At 42.2% G+C, this 19595-nt stretch overlaps 1 protein-coding gene across 3 annotated transcripts; it reads left to right on the top strand.

Moving 5' to 3' along the window:
* The first annotated feature begins 1660 nt into the window (after positions 1-1660).
* On the top strand, positions 1661-19377 carry mbd6 (methyl-CpG binding domain protein 6). Of its 3 annotated transcripts, none has more exons than XM_038722945.1 (13): positions 1662-1886; positions 2856-3080; positions 3950-4089; positions 5048-5150; positions 6391-6562; positions 9404-11815; positions 12777-13762; positions 14186-14294; positions 14473-14618; positions 15553-16305; positions 16538-16590; positions 16806-16872; positions 17629-19377. In XM_038722945.1, the coding sequence occupies exons 3-13, from the start codon at positions 3974-3976 to the stop codon at positions 17698-17700; spliced, it is 4989 nt and encodes a 1662-aa protein (XP_038578873.1). In that variant the 5' UTR covers positions 1662-1886; positions 2856-3080; positions 3950-3973; the 3' UTR covers positions 17701-19377. The 3 variants fall into 3 exon arrangements, with proteins under 3 accessions (XP_038578875.1, XP_038578873.1, XP_038578874.1); XM_038722946.1 differs by lacking the exon at positions 1662-1886 and adding an exon at positions 1910-2257; XM_038722947.1 differs by lacking the exons at positions 16538-16590; positions 16806-16872; positions 17629-19377 and having other exon boundaries at positions 1661-1886; positions 15553-15734; positions 15872-16179.
* The last annotated feature ends 218 nt before the right edge of the window (positions 19378-19595 follow it).

Genomic DNA, 19595 nt, shown 5'->3' with positions numbered 1-19595 from the left:
GGTTTTGCAATTAGGTCTGCTCAGTTTTGGATGCAAATTGAAATTGTTTGAAGTTAGTTTACCATTAGAAGAAATGTGATAAGTTTTAAAGTTATGAAATAATCCATAGCTTTTTAGTTTTTTAATTTTGATATTGTACAGTGATTGTCACCGACATTTTTCAATGACTGTGGTGTCTGTATGGTTTACTGTCCATGACACTTACACTGTTGCAGGACAGAAAATCGATTGTCTTTTACAAATGCCTTGGCTAATAGATGAACACTTCGACTGGTTTTCAGTTTAGCTGTATTTATTCTTTTTGTAATTACTGTACACAATAACAATGATGAACAGCACCTTGTGTAACAACGGTGTCAATCTACATATACTGGAACCACCTCAGGTTCCTGAGGTCCCCTGTACAAAGTTGTACCCCATTGGTACTTTACAACATACACCGTGACAGTGATTTTTACGGTCTGGGCCTGGATTAACTTCCTGAATGGTACATGGTGTAGGTAACTCATCTGGATAATTTCACTAAAACTCTTTAGGACTAATTATAGCAGATTCAGATACAGATTCGCTCTTATTGCTTTCACAGCAAGTGTTGCTGCAGTAGATGATAAAATGGTTGATTAAGTCACTGTGACCCTTTTGGTGGTTTTAGAAGGTGGGTCATGGAGTCACTTAAATCACATGTTTGTTTGTTTTTTTCATGTTAGGAGCATGAATGTGCACAGCAAGTGTGATTACAACCAATGGTTCACCTGAAAATTGAAGTTTTGTCCTGGTGGTGGTGCTAGAGTTAAAATCAAGTCACCAAAATAAGGGCCAGGTTATCATCTAAAGGTCCAGGGGTGGACATGAGCTGGTTTGTGGGCCTGTAATGACCACCCTTTTTTCCCACCTTCTGTCCATTGTGTATGAGTAAGTTAGAAATAAGCTTTGCTAAGTTTTGGTAACTTAATAAGGCACAGACATTTAGGAATTTGCTCCATGTAAACCCAGCATAAACTGAAACAATAAAGGCTACATTTTAACCATCAACAAGAGGGGGCCTCAAGTCCCCTGTCATTTTAATTAAGGTCTATTTTGTGCTTTAATTGTGCATTCAATATTACCAAACAAACTTGTAATTAATCAAATTACCACACACTAATTGCCATATGGCAAACCTGGAGCCTATGGCAGTCTTGCCTGCTTTACTGGATTGTCTAATTCAGAAATACAAGACAACACCAAACACAGGCATTTCTATATACCGATGTAACATTAAGGTATGCATGGAAGAATTATCTGGAAACAGGGAATGAAAAAGACACTCTGAGCAGCGGTATGGAATGTGATATGTATTCAAAAATTGTAAAAAAAAAAATCAAAGAAAAAAAAAAAAAATATATATATATATATACATGCTATATATATACACATTATGTAACTGAGTATGCTTTTCATTTCATTTCTGTATCTTGATAAATGACATATTATCTGGGATCAAATTTAGTGTAGACAGGTGCTCATGAAGCCATTATTCTGAGCTGCAGCAGACATGCATCCCGGGCCTGTTACCGTTCTGTCATTATCATGTCCTCTATCAAGGAGCTCCGCACTGTTGTCTGTCTGGAACACTACAAAGGTCCCGTTGCATGTCGGGTACAATACTCCCTGAGCACGGAATGCGCATGCCCAAAAGAAAACTCCATTATTTTTTTTTTTGCTCGGAATATGTAAGAAAAAAAACAGTGGGAAACTGTGAATTTGGGATTACGTGGGTCGTAATGGTTGTCGGAATACACCTGAATGCAAGACGGTTTAGCAGAGCCGAGACCAACGCAACGGCTGGATAAGTGTGCTTCGGGAGCGGGACATCCTTCAGTCTTGTTGGGACACTCCAGAATCAAGTAAATTTCAGTCTGTTAGCTCTGCTAGCCTAGCTGGCGGCGTTAGCCCCGAGATCCCAGGCGCAGTAAAATGAAGCGTTATTGCCCTTTGTTTTTAAATCGGACTGGCAGACGTTGTATAAACGCTGCGAGCTGATTGATCGCGCTAATACGTGATTTAAATGGTGGGATTACATAATTCACGGTTATTTATTAAAGTATCAGGCGTTTTCAAAACATTATCTGGCTAGTCGGCTAGCTAGCTAGCCAGCTAGCCAGCTAACTCTTGATTCTCCCGCGAGCCAAAAAAGCGAACACTCCAAAACTTCGCCAACGCAGAGAAAGGTTGATAGGTCCTGCTAACATCAACGTTAGCAAACGGCTGTCAATAAGTAAGTGCATCTGGTGATCAAATTCATATTTTGTTCCGATGCATTATTGTGTCTGGCTCGTTTCTTGTTACCCTAGCTAACACGCAAGAGTTTTGCATCGGAGTGTTTTGTGCGCCTGACAGCTGTCACGACAACATAGTACAAAGTAGGGTAGCTTGCTAGCTTAGCTGTTAACCTAGCTGTTAGCATGCCGTCCATCAGTCGTGTAACGTTAGTATAGTTAGTGATATTGTTCCATGCCTGCACACTGCAGAGATGTTGACTTTAGCTAGGCGACGAATACCACCAAGATTTGATTTCAAGGTCTTTTCATGTTGTTAGCGTGTTATCTTGTGAGTTGTTTGTTAGAAAGACAGCCGCTTATATTGTGGCTAAACATTCAGTAAACCACGGGCCTATCCAAACACACCCTCCCACTTCAAAGTAGCCGCAGCTTGTTCTGAAGTTGTATTCTTTTTGAGAGAGTAATGGATCTGATGTAATCATGTTTTGAAGTATGCTCAGATAACATCTATTGCAGGAAATTGTATGTAACATCAGTTATTTACCCTGGCTTCCCCTGTCAGATTATATAATCCACCTCCACTTTTCTTTGCAGGCTCCCTATCTTCACTCAAGAGCCTACTCTGATGTGAACTGAACAAATAAATCTGCAGGAGGCATCCTCTAAGTTGAGAGTCTGCCTCACAGCTGAAGAAAGTCCAGGTGTTTGGGCATCAAGTCAGGTTTTACTGGCAGTTTGTGTGCTTCTCACCCACCAGCATGTACATTGGACAGTGGATACCTTAGCCAAAACAGATCCTGGCTTCCCAAAGATGACATGGTATGCAGAATGTGTTTCAGTTATTCAGTTTTTTTTATTGCTTTACTTGACCATAAACCAAAACAGTCTTTTTTTTGCTGTGGCCACACCCAATGGTGATATGTTTACATTATGTTTGTGATTTTAAATGTTGCAGACAACATTGTAGAGGCCTGAATATTCAGGAACACAGACATAATGAAAGTAAATGTTGGGCATTTTGCCAGACCTTTTTGGTGGGGTAGAAGACAGCTGGAAAGTAAACATTCAGTAGCTGACATTGAAATAGTGCAATGCATTTAGTTAGCAGCCCTTATTGTATGCACTTGTCATGGTTCTAGGCAAATTTCATCATGGTGCCATTTGATGTTTGACGTTGTCATTTGGTGTTGTGTAATCAGATGAATGTGGCCCACACATTTGGCATGCAGGTTGCTTTAATTATCCTGAAGACTTCACTGCAGAGACATTCGTTCATCCACTTTATGCATGTATGTGTTTACTTATTTAGTGAGGCACAATAAACTACACTGATGCATGAAACTAATTATAGTTGCATGTGTACGTACATTTTTAAAAGACGTTCAAAAGGGTTAAGAGTCGTTGCTGATTTTGGGCTATAAAAATAAACTTGACTATTTTAAAGCTCTTGTAAAATGACAATCAAAAGTGATACCGACTATAAATTTTAAAGATTTCAAAAGTAAAATTCATTATTGTGTACTACTAAGGCTGTAAGATGTCTGTAGACCGTAATTAAATAACACATGAAAACATTTTAGACAATGACATATTTCAAAAACAGAATAATGATTTTCCAGCAATGAAAATATGTAATCCTTTAAAGCAAAACACAAAGCACACAGTTAACACTTTGCTACTTTTCTAAGGTGCTGGCAGGCCGCAGGTAAAAAATGATGGGAGGCAGTGAGACTGTCAGTGGGGACAAGGATGGGGTCCACACCACTGCAATACACATCCCCATTGGCTGGCAGAGGAGAGTGGAGGGCGGGCAGGTGATCTATGTCAGGTGGGTTGGTTCACTTGAACAGATACATATGCAGACTTATTGCTAATAATTCATAATTGGAGAAAGGACGTAAAAGTATATGTGCATAAATGTGTATGGATGTGAGCAAAATAATTTATTCCGGAGAAATGTTGGTTTCACCAACATCTTTAGGGTGGTATTACCAAGAAAGACCAAGAATGACTGTGGCTTATGTGGATTTGTTTTAGAAATTTGCATAAAGATGAAGTACTTATTTTTCCAGTAAAGATTTTGATGATTAATGTAACAGCAGCATATTCATACATAGGCTGTAACCTAGATTTGTGTATATTAATAGTAATAATAATATTGCAAGCTAAGTAACCATAGTTTCAAATCAACTCCCAAAGTGTATAATAAGTCTTTCAATAAGGCAGATTCTCTTCTTTTTACTTGACTTTAGTTGTTCAATTTCTGAGACTTCTTTTGTCTCACACATACAAAGGGAGGCATACAGAATCTGTTCCTGTGTTCCCATTCAAATTACTCAGGCTAAAATGGGATTTCAGAGTTTCTCTAATATAGCACGACAGTCTGAGCAGCCATGTAAAACACTCCTTTCAGTTTGCATATGCAGCCCTGTAGATGTCTTTCAGTGCTTCTCAAATCTTAATGTGATTTTTAAATATGGAGATCTTGAGGTGTGTTCAGCTTTGCTTTAACATGTCTTTGGTAGGTAGGTAGGTTTATTATCACAATATAACAAGTTATAGAGTGAAATTGAGTTTTGTAACTCCCTTCTGCTACATAGCAGACAATATACATTAATAAAGAATCAATTATGAGAAATGGTAAACAGAAATAAACTATCATCACTAGAGCAGTGCTGAGGATGGATTAGAGTTTAAGAGTCTGATAGCTTGGGGGGAGAAGCTGCTCTTTATTTCAGATCTCCCTTGAGTTTGGTGTTCAGTTGGTCCCTGTCTTCTTTCTGCAGTCCCAGTGGCACTAACCTATCCTCTCTGGAAGAGGTCAAGGCCTATCTGTTGACTGATAGCACCTGCAAATGTGGTCTTGAGTGTCCACTTATCATCCATAAGGTAAAGCTGGTTTGTATGTTTGAAATGTGTTTGTAGTGTGTGTATGTGTGTGTTGTAATGGTGTGCAATACAGACAGAAAACACACAGTAAATCACCACTACTATCTGGTCTTTTGGGTTTTCAGATTTAGTATCTCTGTGACACTCTGTCACATATTTCAGCAGCATAGCAATGACCTTTTGACTTCTGTTAACTCACTTGACCATTGTGGCGAGTTTTACTAGTTGTTTGTTGCTGTTTAGGGCTGAACAATTATCGAGTCGTTTTTTTTACCGGTATTGCGATTTAATATGCAATTATTTTTTAAGCTCTTTATCTTCTACATTATTCAAAACGGACAAGCAAAAAATCAGTGTATAGTATGAACAACACAATATTAGATAGATTAACACACACTGTTCTTGCCTGTAGGCCAGGCCTATGTTATGGTGAAATTAGGTGATGCATGAATTGCATTAATTATTTTGAGCAGTGGTGCAGAATAAGTATCAATTTATAGTAATTTCAGCGAAAGACAATCAGGTAGGCCTACTTACAGACAACAAGAAAAAGGAATTTCAGCACAGTGTGTTCTACAGAATACGAAAACAGTTAATTAACACTAATTAATAAGACCTTCTCTCAGTTTAAATATCCACAAGAGTCCATTTCTCAACAAAAACAACTTGTTTTCTGGATCCCAGCAAGAACAAAAAAACACATATACAGAAGTTGACCAATGAAAATAAAACCAAGTGACACCTCTGACATCTAAAAGACAAGCTTGATAAATCTCCGACAACAACGGACTTGATGCTTTCTCCGCAGACTGCTTTACTCTTGCATGTCATGTGACCAGAGTGTAATCGCAGCCTTTGCAATTAGAAAATCTCATTTTGTCATCTTGCGATAATATCGCAAATGCAATTAATTGTTCAGCCCTAATGTAGCATAGTAATTATTGGCAGCCCTGCAAGGTTTTTACTATGAATGAAATGCAGGCATGTGACATCGCCACACGTGTTAAATTAAATATCTATGACTAACCTTTTGGATGGTGTTTGTCCAATTGTGTGGAATCATGGCTATCTAACCTTTTCTTCATAAAAAGTGTGTAAAAAAATATAAAAGAGTGCATAGCCTATGAGTATAAGCAATGTGTGACACTAATATTGTGAGTGTAAAATACCCCAGTGGTGCCCTTAACTTTCCTACATGTGATGGAGTTCAAAGAATTTTCATTTATCTGGTATCCTGCAGGTTTTCAACTTCACTGTGGGAGTGAAGGTGGAGCAGCACAGCCAGCCATTAGGCAAAGCAGAGCAGGACATGACCAAACTGTGTAACCACCGCAGGAAAGTTGTAGCGATGGCTGCTCTGTGTCGGAGTATGCAGGCTTCACAGCTGCCATTCGCAAACCTTCATCATCCAGGTACATTTTTTACACATTGAGATGTGCTACTTCTGCACCTGTGTACTATAAAACAAGCTAAAAGAACCACAAACAAAACTCTAGAAATAACGTTTCTATACTAATTTCTACAGACTTACTAAACCGATGCGGACCAGCATCCTGTAGGAGATTATCATTTTTTATTTTTTGGTGTGGATGGTGGAATAACTCTGTACTTCTTCCACCAAATCTTTTGATATTGGTGTTGAGTGTGCTGTTTGCACAGTACTGACCGTATATAGAGTGCTGCAATGGGACTATGATCTCGCAGGTCCCGCAGGACTCATCCCAAATTTGCTGTGATGTGTGTGGGAGGGTTTTTTTTGGCAGTATCCTCATCATGGTGGGTTGAATTAGAGAAGCATTTTCATTTCTAAAAGTATGAGAGGCTGTTGTTATTGTGCTTAACCATGCATGTAAGTACATTATCTTTCAGTAAACTATGTGCAAAGTACAGAATCAGACGTTTAGTTTAGTTTCTCCCTCGCTCTCTTGCTTGCTTTTCGCACTCTGAAATCTGAAGTTTGTGTCTGTTTATATGGGAATCTGCATTAGCTATCAGAGAAACTATGATCCCTGATCCATGTTCAGATACAGTTTTAGTTCCTACTGCCTCAAGCAAAATCCATAAGAGCTAAATGTATCTTATTTTCCGTGTGGGAAAGGCCAGACAGATTTTCAATTGAAATAATTTTTGATGGTGTGTGTTCGGAATCACCACAGGAGTGGGCGGGAGTGGGATGGGAAATCCTGTGAGAGCAGGTGGGTGTGGGATTGAAACGAGTGCTGGGCAGGTCAGCAGCTATCAGCCTCACAGAATTGAAACCACATTTTAATAGCAGCAATGTTCTTCCACATTGGGAACAAAATATCTTATTATAGTCCAAAAAACTTCAGTTGTGCAGCAGAATAGTTCCATCATTGTGGTCCTGTGCATCTGTTTCAATTGTTGTTCTTAGGACTGTTTATATTTTTGACAAAATGTGAGAACTCCTTTAAAATTATTTGGATGTTTTGTGTGATTAACTAACTATAGGACTGTACTGGGAAAATAAAAAGCACATAATCAGTTTGATCATGTGCCTTTAGAATAAGTTAGATCTCACATGACTACAGATTTCTACATCACACAGAAAGACATCAAGTAACAGCCCTCATGACTACAGTGGGTATAGAAAAGAATCACCCCCCTGTAAAATAATCACATTTTGTTGCTCTGCAGCCTGAAATGAAAACGGACAGACACAGTTTTTGTTTCATTCAGCTGTATTTACAACTTACAACATCCAAGTGAAAGATATAATACCAACTTGTCAGAAAAAAAATTACAAATTAAAAAACAGAATCACTGAGTTGGAAAAAGAATCACCCCCCCCTCCTAAAAATGACTTGTACACCCAACCAGGTGTAGTTAATCACCTTCTCAATAGCACACAAAGCCAATTGACTTTCAATTGTGATCAGCTGTGGTCATTTTGATTAACTCAGCATGAAACAAGCTTTTCCTGAAGCATTTCAGTCCTTGGTAGTGCAACTGAAGACAACAATCAACTATGGGTGGCATAGTCAAAAGATCTCTGGGATAAAGTTGTGGACAGGCACAAGTCAGGAGATGGATACAAAAAAGTTTCAAAGGCTTTATCAGTGCCTAGAAGCACAGTGAAGTGGAAGGTATTTGGTACAACACAGACCCTCCCTGGGTCAGGACGTCACTCCAAACTGGATGAAAGAGCCTGGAGGAAACTGGTCAGAGAGGCTACCAAGAGGCCTACAGCAACTCTGAAGCAGTTGCAGGAATCCATGACAAAGACTGGTCATTGTGTGCACGTGACAACAAAATCTCACATTCTCCACAAATGTGGCTTGTATGGGAGGGTTGCAAGAAAAAAGCCACTCCTCAAGGAAGGCCACATGCAGTCACGACTGAGCTTTGCCAAAACGCACCTTGAAGATTCTAAGGCCACACGTGGAAAAAGGTGTTATGGTCAGATGAGACTAAAATTGAATTGTTTGGCCTCAACACCAGTATGTCAGGTGAAAATCCAATAAAGCTCACCATCCAAATACCATTCCTACAGTAAAAGCATGGAGGTGGTAATATCATGTTATGGGGTTGTTTCTCTGCAGCAGGGACTGGAGCACTTGTCAGGATAGAAGGAAAAATGGATGGGGCAAAATACAGTCAAATTCTTGAGGAAAATCTGCTGCCCTCTGCCAGAAAGTTGTCAATGGGAAGAAGATTTACCTTCCAACATGACAATGACCCAAAGCACGCAGCAAAACTGACCACACAGTGGTTGAAGGAGAAAAAGGTGAATGTCCTTGCATGGCCTAGTCAGAGCCCAGACTTAAACCCCATTGAAAATCTGTGGAATGACTTGGTGGTCAAATATTGCAACGTCTAGATGTGCAAAGTTCGTAGAGACATATCCCAACAGACTAAAGGCTGTAATTAAAGCAAAAGGTGGTTCAACAAAATACTGAAACAAGGGGGTGATCCTTTTTCCAACCAAGTTGCACTGAGTAAATACAGCTGAATGAAACAATTCATTTCAGGCTTCAAAGCAACAAAATGTGATTATTTTACAGGGGGGTGATTCTTTTCTATACCCACTATATGTACAAGACTTATGAACATATGATGTACGCAATTATATACTAACCAAAAAGTACCTTTTGTAGTTACATTTTAGTAATTATGTTTGTAGTGTTTCACACTACCTTTTAATGAAAGTAAATAATGCTGTCATATTGTACATATTATATCATAAATTACAGAAGTTTAGTAAAATGCCTATATGTGTGTGTATCCACTTTCAGAGATGAGCACTGGAATGGACAGCCGCGATCCAAAGCGGGTTCTCGCGGAGCGGGAAGAAGAGGACCATGGCATTTACCATCCCAAACTCCATCCAGTCCCAGCCCGACCCCACAGCAACCTTCACCCAAACCCCTGTGCCAGCCCCAAATCCTCCCACCAGTTTATTTTCCCTTACAATGGTTCCTCCCCTGTCCTTCACACGGGCACAAACTCTCACCATCCTCTAGAGGCTTTGAGAAGGCTTCACCATCCTCCTCCTATCCCTGCCTCGTCCAGCTATTCCTCCAGCACCTCATTCCCAGCTTACAGCCATGCCCAGAGGTCACCCTGCACCCCCACACCTCAGAACGTCAGTCAAGGTCAAAGAACACCCAAAACCCCAGAGACTCCGGGCTCTCCTCGGCTAGGGCCCCTGTCTTCCCCTCCTTCCTCGTCCCCTATGACCATGGGTGGAGGAGGAAGAGGAGCACAGACTCACACTCATCACCCTCATGGTGTCATTGTGGGAGGTTCCCCCCTCTCTCCGTCTTCCTCCCTCTCTCCCTCTCTCCATAACATGAACTGTGTGTCTCCTCACCAGCGGTCCCGCCACCCTTCAGCCTCTCCCTCCCCTCTCTCTGAGCAAGGAGGAAGCTCAACACCAGCAGCAGGAGGAGGACTGATGGGAAGTAACTTGCCTCAGAGGAGGAAATCCACCTCTTCCTCTCCACATTCCCCTCTCTCCGGTGGCTCCCCAAACCCCAGCCCCCACTTCCCCAAGTACAAGCTGGAAGACATCTTGGAGCAGTTTAAGAACTCAGGCAACAGCAGCACTAATAACCACCACCTCCTTATCCCTACTAACCCCTCCTTACTGACTAACCAAAGCAGTAGCAACCCTCATGCTCTCTCCTCAAAGCCCTCAAAGAGTACCATGAGCCCAACCCCCAGCCCAGGGCCACCAAGTTTTGGGTTGAACTCTGCAGGTCTTTCGAGTTTACCTCTGGGGCCATTTCTGAACCACCACCACAGCCATCAGGGAAAGCTGCCACACCCAGCTTCTTTCCCTGCAAGTAGCCTGCTCTCTGCGGCTGCCAAGGCTCAGCTGGCTAACCAGGGCCAGAGTTCAAATGTGGCTACCAACTCGGTGAGCTTGCCCTCTTCTCTGGAGGTCTTGAAAGAGGCACAACAACAACAGTCATCAAAGGTAACAAACAGCACTTTACATAACAGCCACTCTCCCTCTTCCATCGCTTCGACTAGGCCTCCCCATCTCTCCCTTGCAGCAGCCTCCTCCGTCCTTTTTCCTCCATCCCACTCTCTGGCCCAGTCCCTGGCTTCCTCCTTGCCCCACCTGCCTCCCACAGCAGAGCGCAATGCGTCGCACAGGAAGAGGCAACGGCGATCTCCCACAGTGCTCAGCATGCTAAGAGACACCCAGCACCTGGTTAATGGGCCTCGGCAAACCCCGCCAGGAGACGCCGTTTCTGCTACAGCTATCAACTTATCCTCTTCCTCTTCCTTCCCTTCCTCCTCGCACTCTTCCTCTACCTCAGCTGTGCAGAACAAGAATGCTGTAATGTTAGAAAACCATCATCATCTCCTCCCAGGGCAGATGCCAAGGCTCCCTGCTCCCCGACAGATGGCACACCTTTCCAGGCCTCCTCGACAAAATGAGGCTCTGGATTTCACTACAGGCCTGACACCTACACCTCTTGGCTTGGATCCTCCAACTCAGCCTCTGTCTGCTCTGTTACACCTGCTCAGTGTGCAGAATGCACAGGCCACAGCCTCCGCATCGAACTCTGCTTCATCTCAGCCAGGTTCCGTGTCTGTTGAAGGAAGTGGACCCACTAATAAACAGAGCCCCAGACGGTCCCCCTCTTCTCCCGCCCCGCATTCTAACATCAGGCACCCACAGACTCAGTCGCTGTGCCGAACCAGTAACACTAATCCTGTACCCTCCATGCCACAACCGCATTCTTCTCCTCCCACTTCCTCTCAGTTCAGATCAGTGCAGTCTCCATCACATCCTCGGCCCACTAAATCAAGTCCTTTACAGAGACATTCTCCTTCTTCTACAGTGCTGCCCAACTCAAGTTTAGCTTTACACAACAGCCCCTCTCAGCATGCGTCCCTGACTCCCTCAGACAAGCATCAACCAACTGAGAATCAGGGACGATTGCGGGAAACCTCACCACAGGGCACTGTGGCAGCAGATATTGGTAGTAACAGCATATCTTCATCAGTGGACCTGAGTCATTCTCAAGGCAGTGTTTCTATTGCGATACCAAGCTCCCCGAAACCTCTTGATCTTAGCAACCATGTCCTGGCCCTTCTCGCAGCATCTTCCACTGTGCCCCAGGGAGAGAGCAGCTCCTCCGTCCGTACCACTGATGTTGTGATGTCCCCCCAAGGAAATCTCACTGCAGGTGAGGATATTTTTCAGTCTGAAGTGTGTTTTTAGTCTTTTAAGATATAGCTATGGAATGCATATATAATAATATAAAATTATAATTGCTTCTGTATTAATGTATATTGTCTGCTATGTAGCAGAAGGCAGTTAAAAAACTCAGTTTCACTATATATATATATTGTTATATTGTGACAAATAAATGTACCTGCCTACCATATTGAAGTAGCATGGTTTGTAGAGCTTGGCAATTTATTGAACATGTATCCATATAGAAATGAAAATTCTCTCATTCTTCTGATTAAAGCTAGGGTAGGTAATGAATTTCAGAAGCATTTTTTGTTACTTGTTGAAATTCTCTTTTCATCCTAATGGCAATCAATAAATGAAATGCTCTGAAATAAAAAAAAATTAATCAATCTGGTATCTGTGGCTGTAGCAGGCTTGTAATAAGCCCAGGCAATAATTCCATTCGGCCCGAACAAAATGATTGGCTGGGCTACCTACCTGTCTGCCTACTTATCTACGTGCATCCTGCCTGTAAACTCATGCACATAAAAATGTGATTGGAGGGAGCCACAAAGGGAGAAGGGGCTTTTTTGAGTTGATACTTTCAAAATCCAACTGTCTGTTGCTAGTTTCTCCAACGTTACCTGCCCTAGCTTTAATATGAACTTTCTGTGTGGTCGCGAGCGCTCCCTTTAAATCAGCTGATGATATCTCTTAGGTTAGGTTCAGGGCAAGGGGTATAAACGGTTTCTTAAGGTTGCGCCCTTCAGGGTGTTTCTCTGAATCGATATGAGTGAACACAGTTTATTGATGTGTTTTTGCCAGCTTGTAAATTGAATATTGTTTTGTAGCTTACTGTCACCACCACAGTTAAAACCTGTATAAAACATTTTACTGACCAGCTCTAGACGCTTGTATAAAATATTACTGATAGCCTGAATAGATGTGAATGATTCATGTCTTTTGTCCAGGGCCAGAGGAGCCTAGATGTGTGGATCCAAAGGTCTCCATAGTGACCAAATCTCCAGCAGCCACCAGCCCCGGGCATACTATCTGCTCTCGTCTTGGCGATACTCACAGTCCTCCTACACCTTCAGCTGTTGGCGACTCAACTGCTCCCTTACCTTTGGCAGAGGCCTTCCCCTTCATGAACCAAGAGCAACTGCTTCAGCTGCTGTCATCCACAGGAGGTCTACCATCCCTCCTGGACCCTGCGGTCTTGGCTTCATTGCCTCTAGGGGGGCTATGGTTGCAACATGCACAGATACCCCCTGCCAATGCTTCACCACAACCACCACAGAATATTGCAGAGCAGCAGCAATCAGAGCAGCAGTTACTGATTCAACAAGAGACACAGCAGCAAAACCAGGATCAACAAGAGAAACAACAACAGATAAACAACAATCCTCTGTTTCCCTTGTTGCCCTTGTTGAGTGGTGCCCAAGGGGAGCTGCCTCTGAACCTTTTGGGCCTGCTTAATCCGCTCCCAACCCCTTCTCCAGGACAGGAAGCTGATTTAGGGCTAACAGAAAAACCTAGCCTTCAGGCTCTGCTCATGGCTTCCTTGTTGCTTGGGCAACAGCAGGCGTCTTTGTTACCTCTCTCTGGGCTGGGTCATTTGAGCCAGGTCAGCTTGGAAGTTCCTCTCCAGCAGCCACCCACCACATTAGAGGGCCTCACCCTGGATAAGACCTCTGGCCTCCTGGATCCATCAACCCTATCGGGCCCGGGGCTCTTGGAGGTCGTCCAGAGCCTTCTCCCTATTCATCCTGGAGCTGAGGGCTCTATTCAAGCCCTGCAGTCTCTGCTATTTCCCACCACTCTTCCTCCTCCCCCCGCAGCCTTCCTGCCCCTCAGCCCTGCCTTGCTCAGTGCTGCCCTGAGCTCTGCTGAGCTCCACCCACCTCCCCACACCCAATTAGCTCCTGCACAGCAAACCCAACATACCCAACCTCAGGTAGGCTTCCCTGTCTCCTGTAGCTATTTTCTCTGAGCGCATCCTAATTTCACTAGAAAAACCTAGAGAGAGCACATTTCCTCCACTTTTCCATCATTTCTCCCTGTGCCAAAACCATAAACCATTTTCCTCTACTGCTAAAACAGGATTTCTCTCTATACTATTTTCAAATGAAGTCCTCTTCAAACTACATGTTTGTTTTGGTTACGGTCTGTTTATCCCAATTTACCTCAGGTGTGAATGCACATGTTTTAGGTCACATTTTAAATTTTGCATTTAAAAAAAAAAAAAAAGATTTGTCTTGACTCTTGTCTCTCTGTATTACTCTGGACCAATATATATCTGCTTTTTTTTTTGTTTGATTCACTGTTTTGTATTTTGCTTGCTTGAAACTCAAACCCTCCACTTTACTCTTTTCTCCAGGTACCTACTGATGCTGGTGTTGACACCCTCATCCCCCTATCTCTCCAAGGCAAGGACAACCCCATCCTCCAACAGTTACTGCCCACTTTGCTTAACTCTGCTGTATTAGGTGAGTTAGTGCCCACTCTCAACACTACTACATTTTCTTTTGTAAACATTGTTAGGAATTAAATAAATGACACCAGCAAAAATGACCAACTGCTTACTTTCTTAAAACTTTAAACATTGCAGGCATTCCATAGCAGTAACCCATTATATCAGTACATCTATGAAATGTGTCGTTGTAGGAGATCTTTCTGGCATCGCAGGCCTCCATAACATGTTGGGGATTGGAGCAGGTTCCATCCTCCTGCCCCCGGTCCAGACCTCTGCGTTGGGCATGCCTCTGCTGCAGGGTCCTGATGGAGCCATCAACTTGCTCAACAACATACAGGTGGGTAACTGGCCTGTAGCTTTGTGGGTAAAGAGGTTACCGCCTTAATGGGGCGGTCTATAAAAATAAAGTCAATCAAAATCCGATCCTTTATTTGCTATGTATTGTCCACCTCAGCCTGCTAGTGTCACAAAGGAGCGCAACTTATTATTCATATTTATATATTATATCGTATCTATAATTTAACTAGGGCTGAATGCCCCCCGAAAAAACATTGCGACAGAGACTGCTATTTGAGTCACAGTTTTAGTGGAAATCATTTTTGCTTTTCATTTAAACTAAGAAAATATAATAATGATGATATGATTTTTGGCTGGGTTCTGTACCAAACGAGCATGTTTTCTTTTGTCTGGAGAATATGATTTGTAAGCTGGGGAATCTCTGTAGCACCACAGTGCTTGATTTATTATGGGATGTTGTGACACATTTTTACTTTATCAAAAACTTGCAGCTTTTGCGATGTGGATATTGCACTCTACCATATTGTGAATTGGATCAAATTTCGATCAATTGTTCTGCCCTACTAAAAACTTGATAGCTTTGAACCAAGATGCTTAACTATTTGGATCAAGTAGCATGTGAAAAAAGGTCTGCCAAATTCCAGATTTAGCAGTGTACTGCTGTTAGTGTATCGGATATATATCGATATTATAGACATAGACATTATGTAAATACAAGTATTCGAGCCAACTCTCTATCAGCAGATATACAATGCTGAAGGACTCGGCTTGAGATCAGGACATCCTAATTATTATTCTTTTTTTCTTTTTCTTTTTTCTTTTCTGGCTGAATTGTCTATGGCTTGTTGTAGGATTTATATATATATGTCAGGAAATGTGGATAATTTGCTTTTGCATCAATGAGAAAACACACTGCTTAATCCCTAACATTAGTTTTGGGATCTTTGTTGATTGCTTCAACTTTTTTCCTTCAGCTAAATCTTGCACCACCCTCAGAAGGAGAGAAGCCAGTCTCATTGCAGGAAACACAAAGCCCTGCCCCGCAGGAAGACATTCCAGCCAGTCAGATTGCTCCAGAAGTGGTTCCCAGTCCTGCGCCTGCTCCAGCCCCTGCACAAGAGCCCACCCTGCCCCCACAGCGAGTATCTGAGGGCAGGTCTGTTATTGATCCTTACACATCTTTCATGGACACGATTTATACCTCCTTCCTTCAAGTCAGTGCTAAAGAGCAGGAAGACAGGGCCCACTTGGGGCCATCTGACTCCACTTCACCCTTCTGTGCCTTACCGCCAGTTTCTTTCCCTGTGGAGCATCACACCCCTGTCCCAACTCTGCCCCAGGCAAGTGCCCCAGTCTCCCTCAGCCCACGTCGGGCCTGTTCTCTCCGCAACCCAGACTTATCCCGACTCAGCCTGGAAGCAGCAGTGCATTCCCCAGCCCAGGGAACGCCCAAACCCACTGAAGACGGGTCTACTTCACCCTTACAAAGGAAACCGGTCATGGGAGAGGGACATACCCACCCAGAGCCTCCTCTGCCACCCATTTTCTTGGAGGAGGCTAAGACAGACTGTACTGGGCCTGCTGCGGCTGTGTGCCCCTACGTGGAGGCAGGAGTGGATAGGCAGGGGCATCTTCCCCAGGCAGGGTACCTCAGTCCCAGGGATGGATGCAGTGGGAGGCCCAATGAGGAGACAGCTGGGACATTGATGCACACCGAACAGGGAAGGGTGAGTGCCAGAGTCTCCTGTTTCCTTCATACTTATACAATATTTTATAACAAAGTGGGACTGCATAATTATCCTGCTGAGACACCAGAATTCAGTTTTTGGCATGGACCAAACACAAAAAAAGGAGGAATGTAGCATTTTGATTGACTTGAAGTGCTGCATTTGTATGCCACTGATAGCTGAAGAGTATTTACATGTTTTTGTAATGTGATTTCTGATTCTACCTCCCAAGGATCAAGCAGGCGCTGCAGGTGGAGCCAGAAGAGGAAGGAAAAGGAAACAAACGTAAGTTGTCTTGTTAACAGTTCATTACTCAGACATGCTCTAGGCAGGGAATCACCTAGGTAAATACATTTCCAGTAAAAAATAAAAAATAGTGGCTCCATGTATCTGTGCACTAGACATGCCTTTTCTGATGTTTCATACCAACTGTCCTATCAGGTTTATTTGGCTCTTTTATGATGTGTAATGTCTAATGTGTTTCTTACTTTGTGTATCAGGCTACAGAATGTGTTAGAAGACTTCAGAGATGTGGATGCTACAGCACTAGAGGAAACCAAGGCTACGGTAAGACCCAGCTGCCCTTCAGTGACTCACAAAGCGGTTTAATTATCAGCCACAATTCACTAGTATCCAGTGTTTTTCCTGGCTCGAAATGATGCGAGGTGGTACCATCCTGATCACGTGTACACGTGCATGTGTACCGGCTCTTTTCTTCTACTTGTCTTTCTCTGCACTGTGCTGGTTACGATACAGTCTTCACCACATTAGCGTAATGCCGCAACTGCAGTTACAAATGACAGAATCCACAAAGCACAACGCTCACCAGAAAATAATGTCTACCATGAAGACAGCGTCAGAGTTTTGTTAAGAGCTGGAGGAAGGACTAACTTTCTCTATGCAGGAAAAATGTCATTGAACTGTTTCAAGTCAGACTAATTCCAGCTGTCTTACTTTAAAACAAGTCCTATTTTTGTCTCAGTTAAAACAGTGAGTGTTAGTGTTTAAGGATTTCTCGTCCATGTTAGCTTAAGATATGAGGTTCAAAGTTGATTCTTGACAAAAAAAGTCCTAAATGGGGAATTGTGGTGAAATTATTTTCTCAACTGCTGTTTCGAAGGTCAAGAATGTACTTTTAACGTCAGAAGCAGCGTGTTTGCGATGGAAAGCAAACATGAAGGGTTTGCTGAGGAGAGAGGTTTTTCTTCCATGCTGGAAATGATTGTGCAGTTCTGACTGCGGTGGTAAAAACATTCCTCCGCTAAGGGGCTGGGAAGAGATAAGGCTGATGTGACTGTAATTTCTCTCTCTTTCTTGTTCCAGACAGCACTGCTGAAGCCGGAGAGGTCGGTCCGCGGCAGGAGGCGACGAGGCGCCAGGTCTCAAAGGCAGTGATTGGTGGAGGGAGCTGTAAGTCAGAGCGGTTCACCAATCGGAGGCGGCCAGACGCCTCTCCTCTTTCCCCCTCCCATCTCTCCACCATCATCACCACTGTTTAGACCTGTCTTATTTTTTTTTTTTATTCAACTGCACTAATATTATGCTGTTGTCATGTCAACCATTGTTATGGCAACCACTATGAAAAAAAACACATGGGAGAGAGATCTAGTCTGAAAAGTTAATTTATAAAAACTGAAAAAAAAATTTGATGAGAAATGTTGAGGATACTTTTTCACTTAGGTCTTCTCTTAGGTCTAGTTCACAAAATAATGGTTGCTTGACATTGTGATCAGAGATCTGTTAATTATGGTTGGTGTTAGAATTATATCAGTGAGAAAACACAAAAAGAGTACTGTTTTCTTCTCATCAGTGTGTAACTGTGAGTCAGGATAAAGCCCATCTACTTGAACGATGCTCTCTGTTGAAAGTGTGTCTGTATGTATGTGGATGTGTGTGTCTTTTTATGTGTCGCAGTATGTGTTGGACAACAGTGCTATTGCTGAGCCCTTCACCATCCGTTAGCTGACTTTATTTTAATTTTTTGTACACGAGACCCTGTCTGTTGGTAAGATAAAGGGCTCTTTGCAGAGACACGCAGCAGTTATATTTCACAGAAACATTCTGAAAGGTTTTCAGTAGGTGCTGGAACATAAGGAACAGGCTTGAGTTTTTTTCATAGAATAAAATAACCTTTTATATGGGACAAGCCAAGGAAATAATGTGGGTCACCTTATCAGATTTCTTCACACTCAAAGAAATTAATCACAATTCCACGTGTCTTGTGAGATGTTCTTTTATGGTTTGTACGTCACTAATATTTTTATGAACTGAGAAAACATTCAATTAAAATGTTCTTTGTGTACAACTTTGAATCATGTCATAACGTGTCAGGGTGCCCAGACAGATCCACACCATATCTGGAACAATTTAGAAAAAGACTCAGCATCATTTGTCACATTTTGGCAACCCACTTACATTTCACCTGCTGTCATTAGTTGATGTAGAGAATTACATGTAGCTGTGGTGTGATGGAGACACTTTGTCGACACCCATACTTTGACCACACCGCCGTGAGATGAGTGTCTGGAAAAAATATTGAATTTTTAACATTTGCAGGAATCCCGAGTTTAAACAAAGTACAGTATGTCCTTTGATTGGTTGAACGAGTGGCTGGTAAACTTAAAACGCAGAAAGCGATGACGTCTTACGTGAATCTGTTAAGTCTGTGTGTTACTATGGATTTGGAGTGCTATCCTCCCTCTGTCTCCTCATATCACTGTTTAAGCTCTCCTCCACACACTGCCCTGCCCCAAGAGTACTGGCATCTCTAGCTGTATTTAAAGAAAAAAAGAATAAAGAAAAGTGGAAAAAGAAAGCAGATTATGCAATTTCTACACTTGGAGATTTGTACATATGTACAGTTAATGTGTTTTATTTTGATTTTATATTGTTAGAGAAAGACGAGAGAAAACAATGAATTGTGAATTTTTTCTGGGAATTGTAATTAAGTATTTTTCTCATTCTACCCCTTGCTTTCAATACTTATGTTTAAAAAGACGATTAAATTGTGGACTGTAGCTTTCTTTTTATATGGGAGTTTTTTTTATTTAATATTAAACTATTTACAGAAAATGTGCTGTGTGTTGATTGCTGTCTTCTGAAAAGGATGTGAGCAGCTTTGTGATGACGTTTACTGGTACAGGAGTTTTTCTTTAACTCGCACATTGTAAAATGAAGATTTTATTGAAGACTGAAATAACATCAAAGACAGCAAGAAATGTGTGTGATAGCTTAAAAAAGGAATCTCAAACCTTCACCCTGAGTTAAATTGCACATTTTAAAATGTTTTC

This window comes from Micropterus salmoides, unplaced genomic scaffold (assembly GCF_014851395.1).
Source record: "Micropterus salmoides isolate LMB-PRFRI ecotype aquatic unplaced genomic scaffold, ASM1485139v1 Ms_hic_scaffold_16, whole genome shotgun sequence".
Classification (NCBI taxonomy): Eukaryota; Metazoa; Chordata; class Actinopteri; order Centrarchiformes; family Centrarchidae; genus Micropterus; species Micropterus salmoides.
Note: the sequence above shows the minus strand (reverse complement) of the source record. Positions and strands in the feature narration are given on the sequence as shown.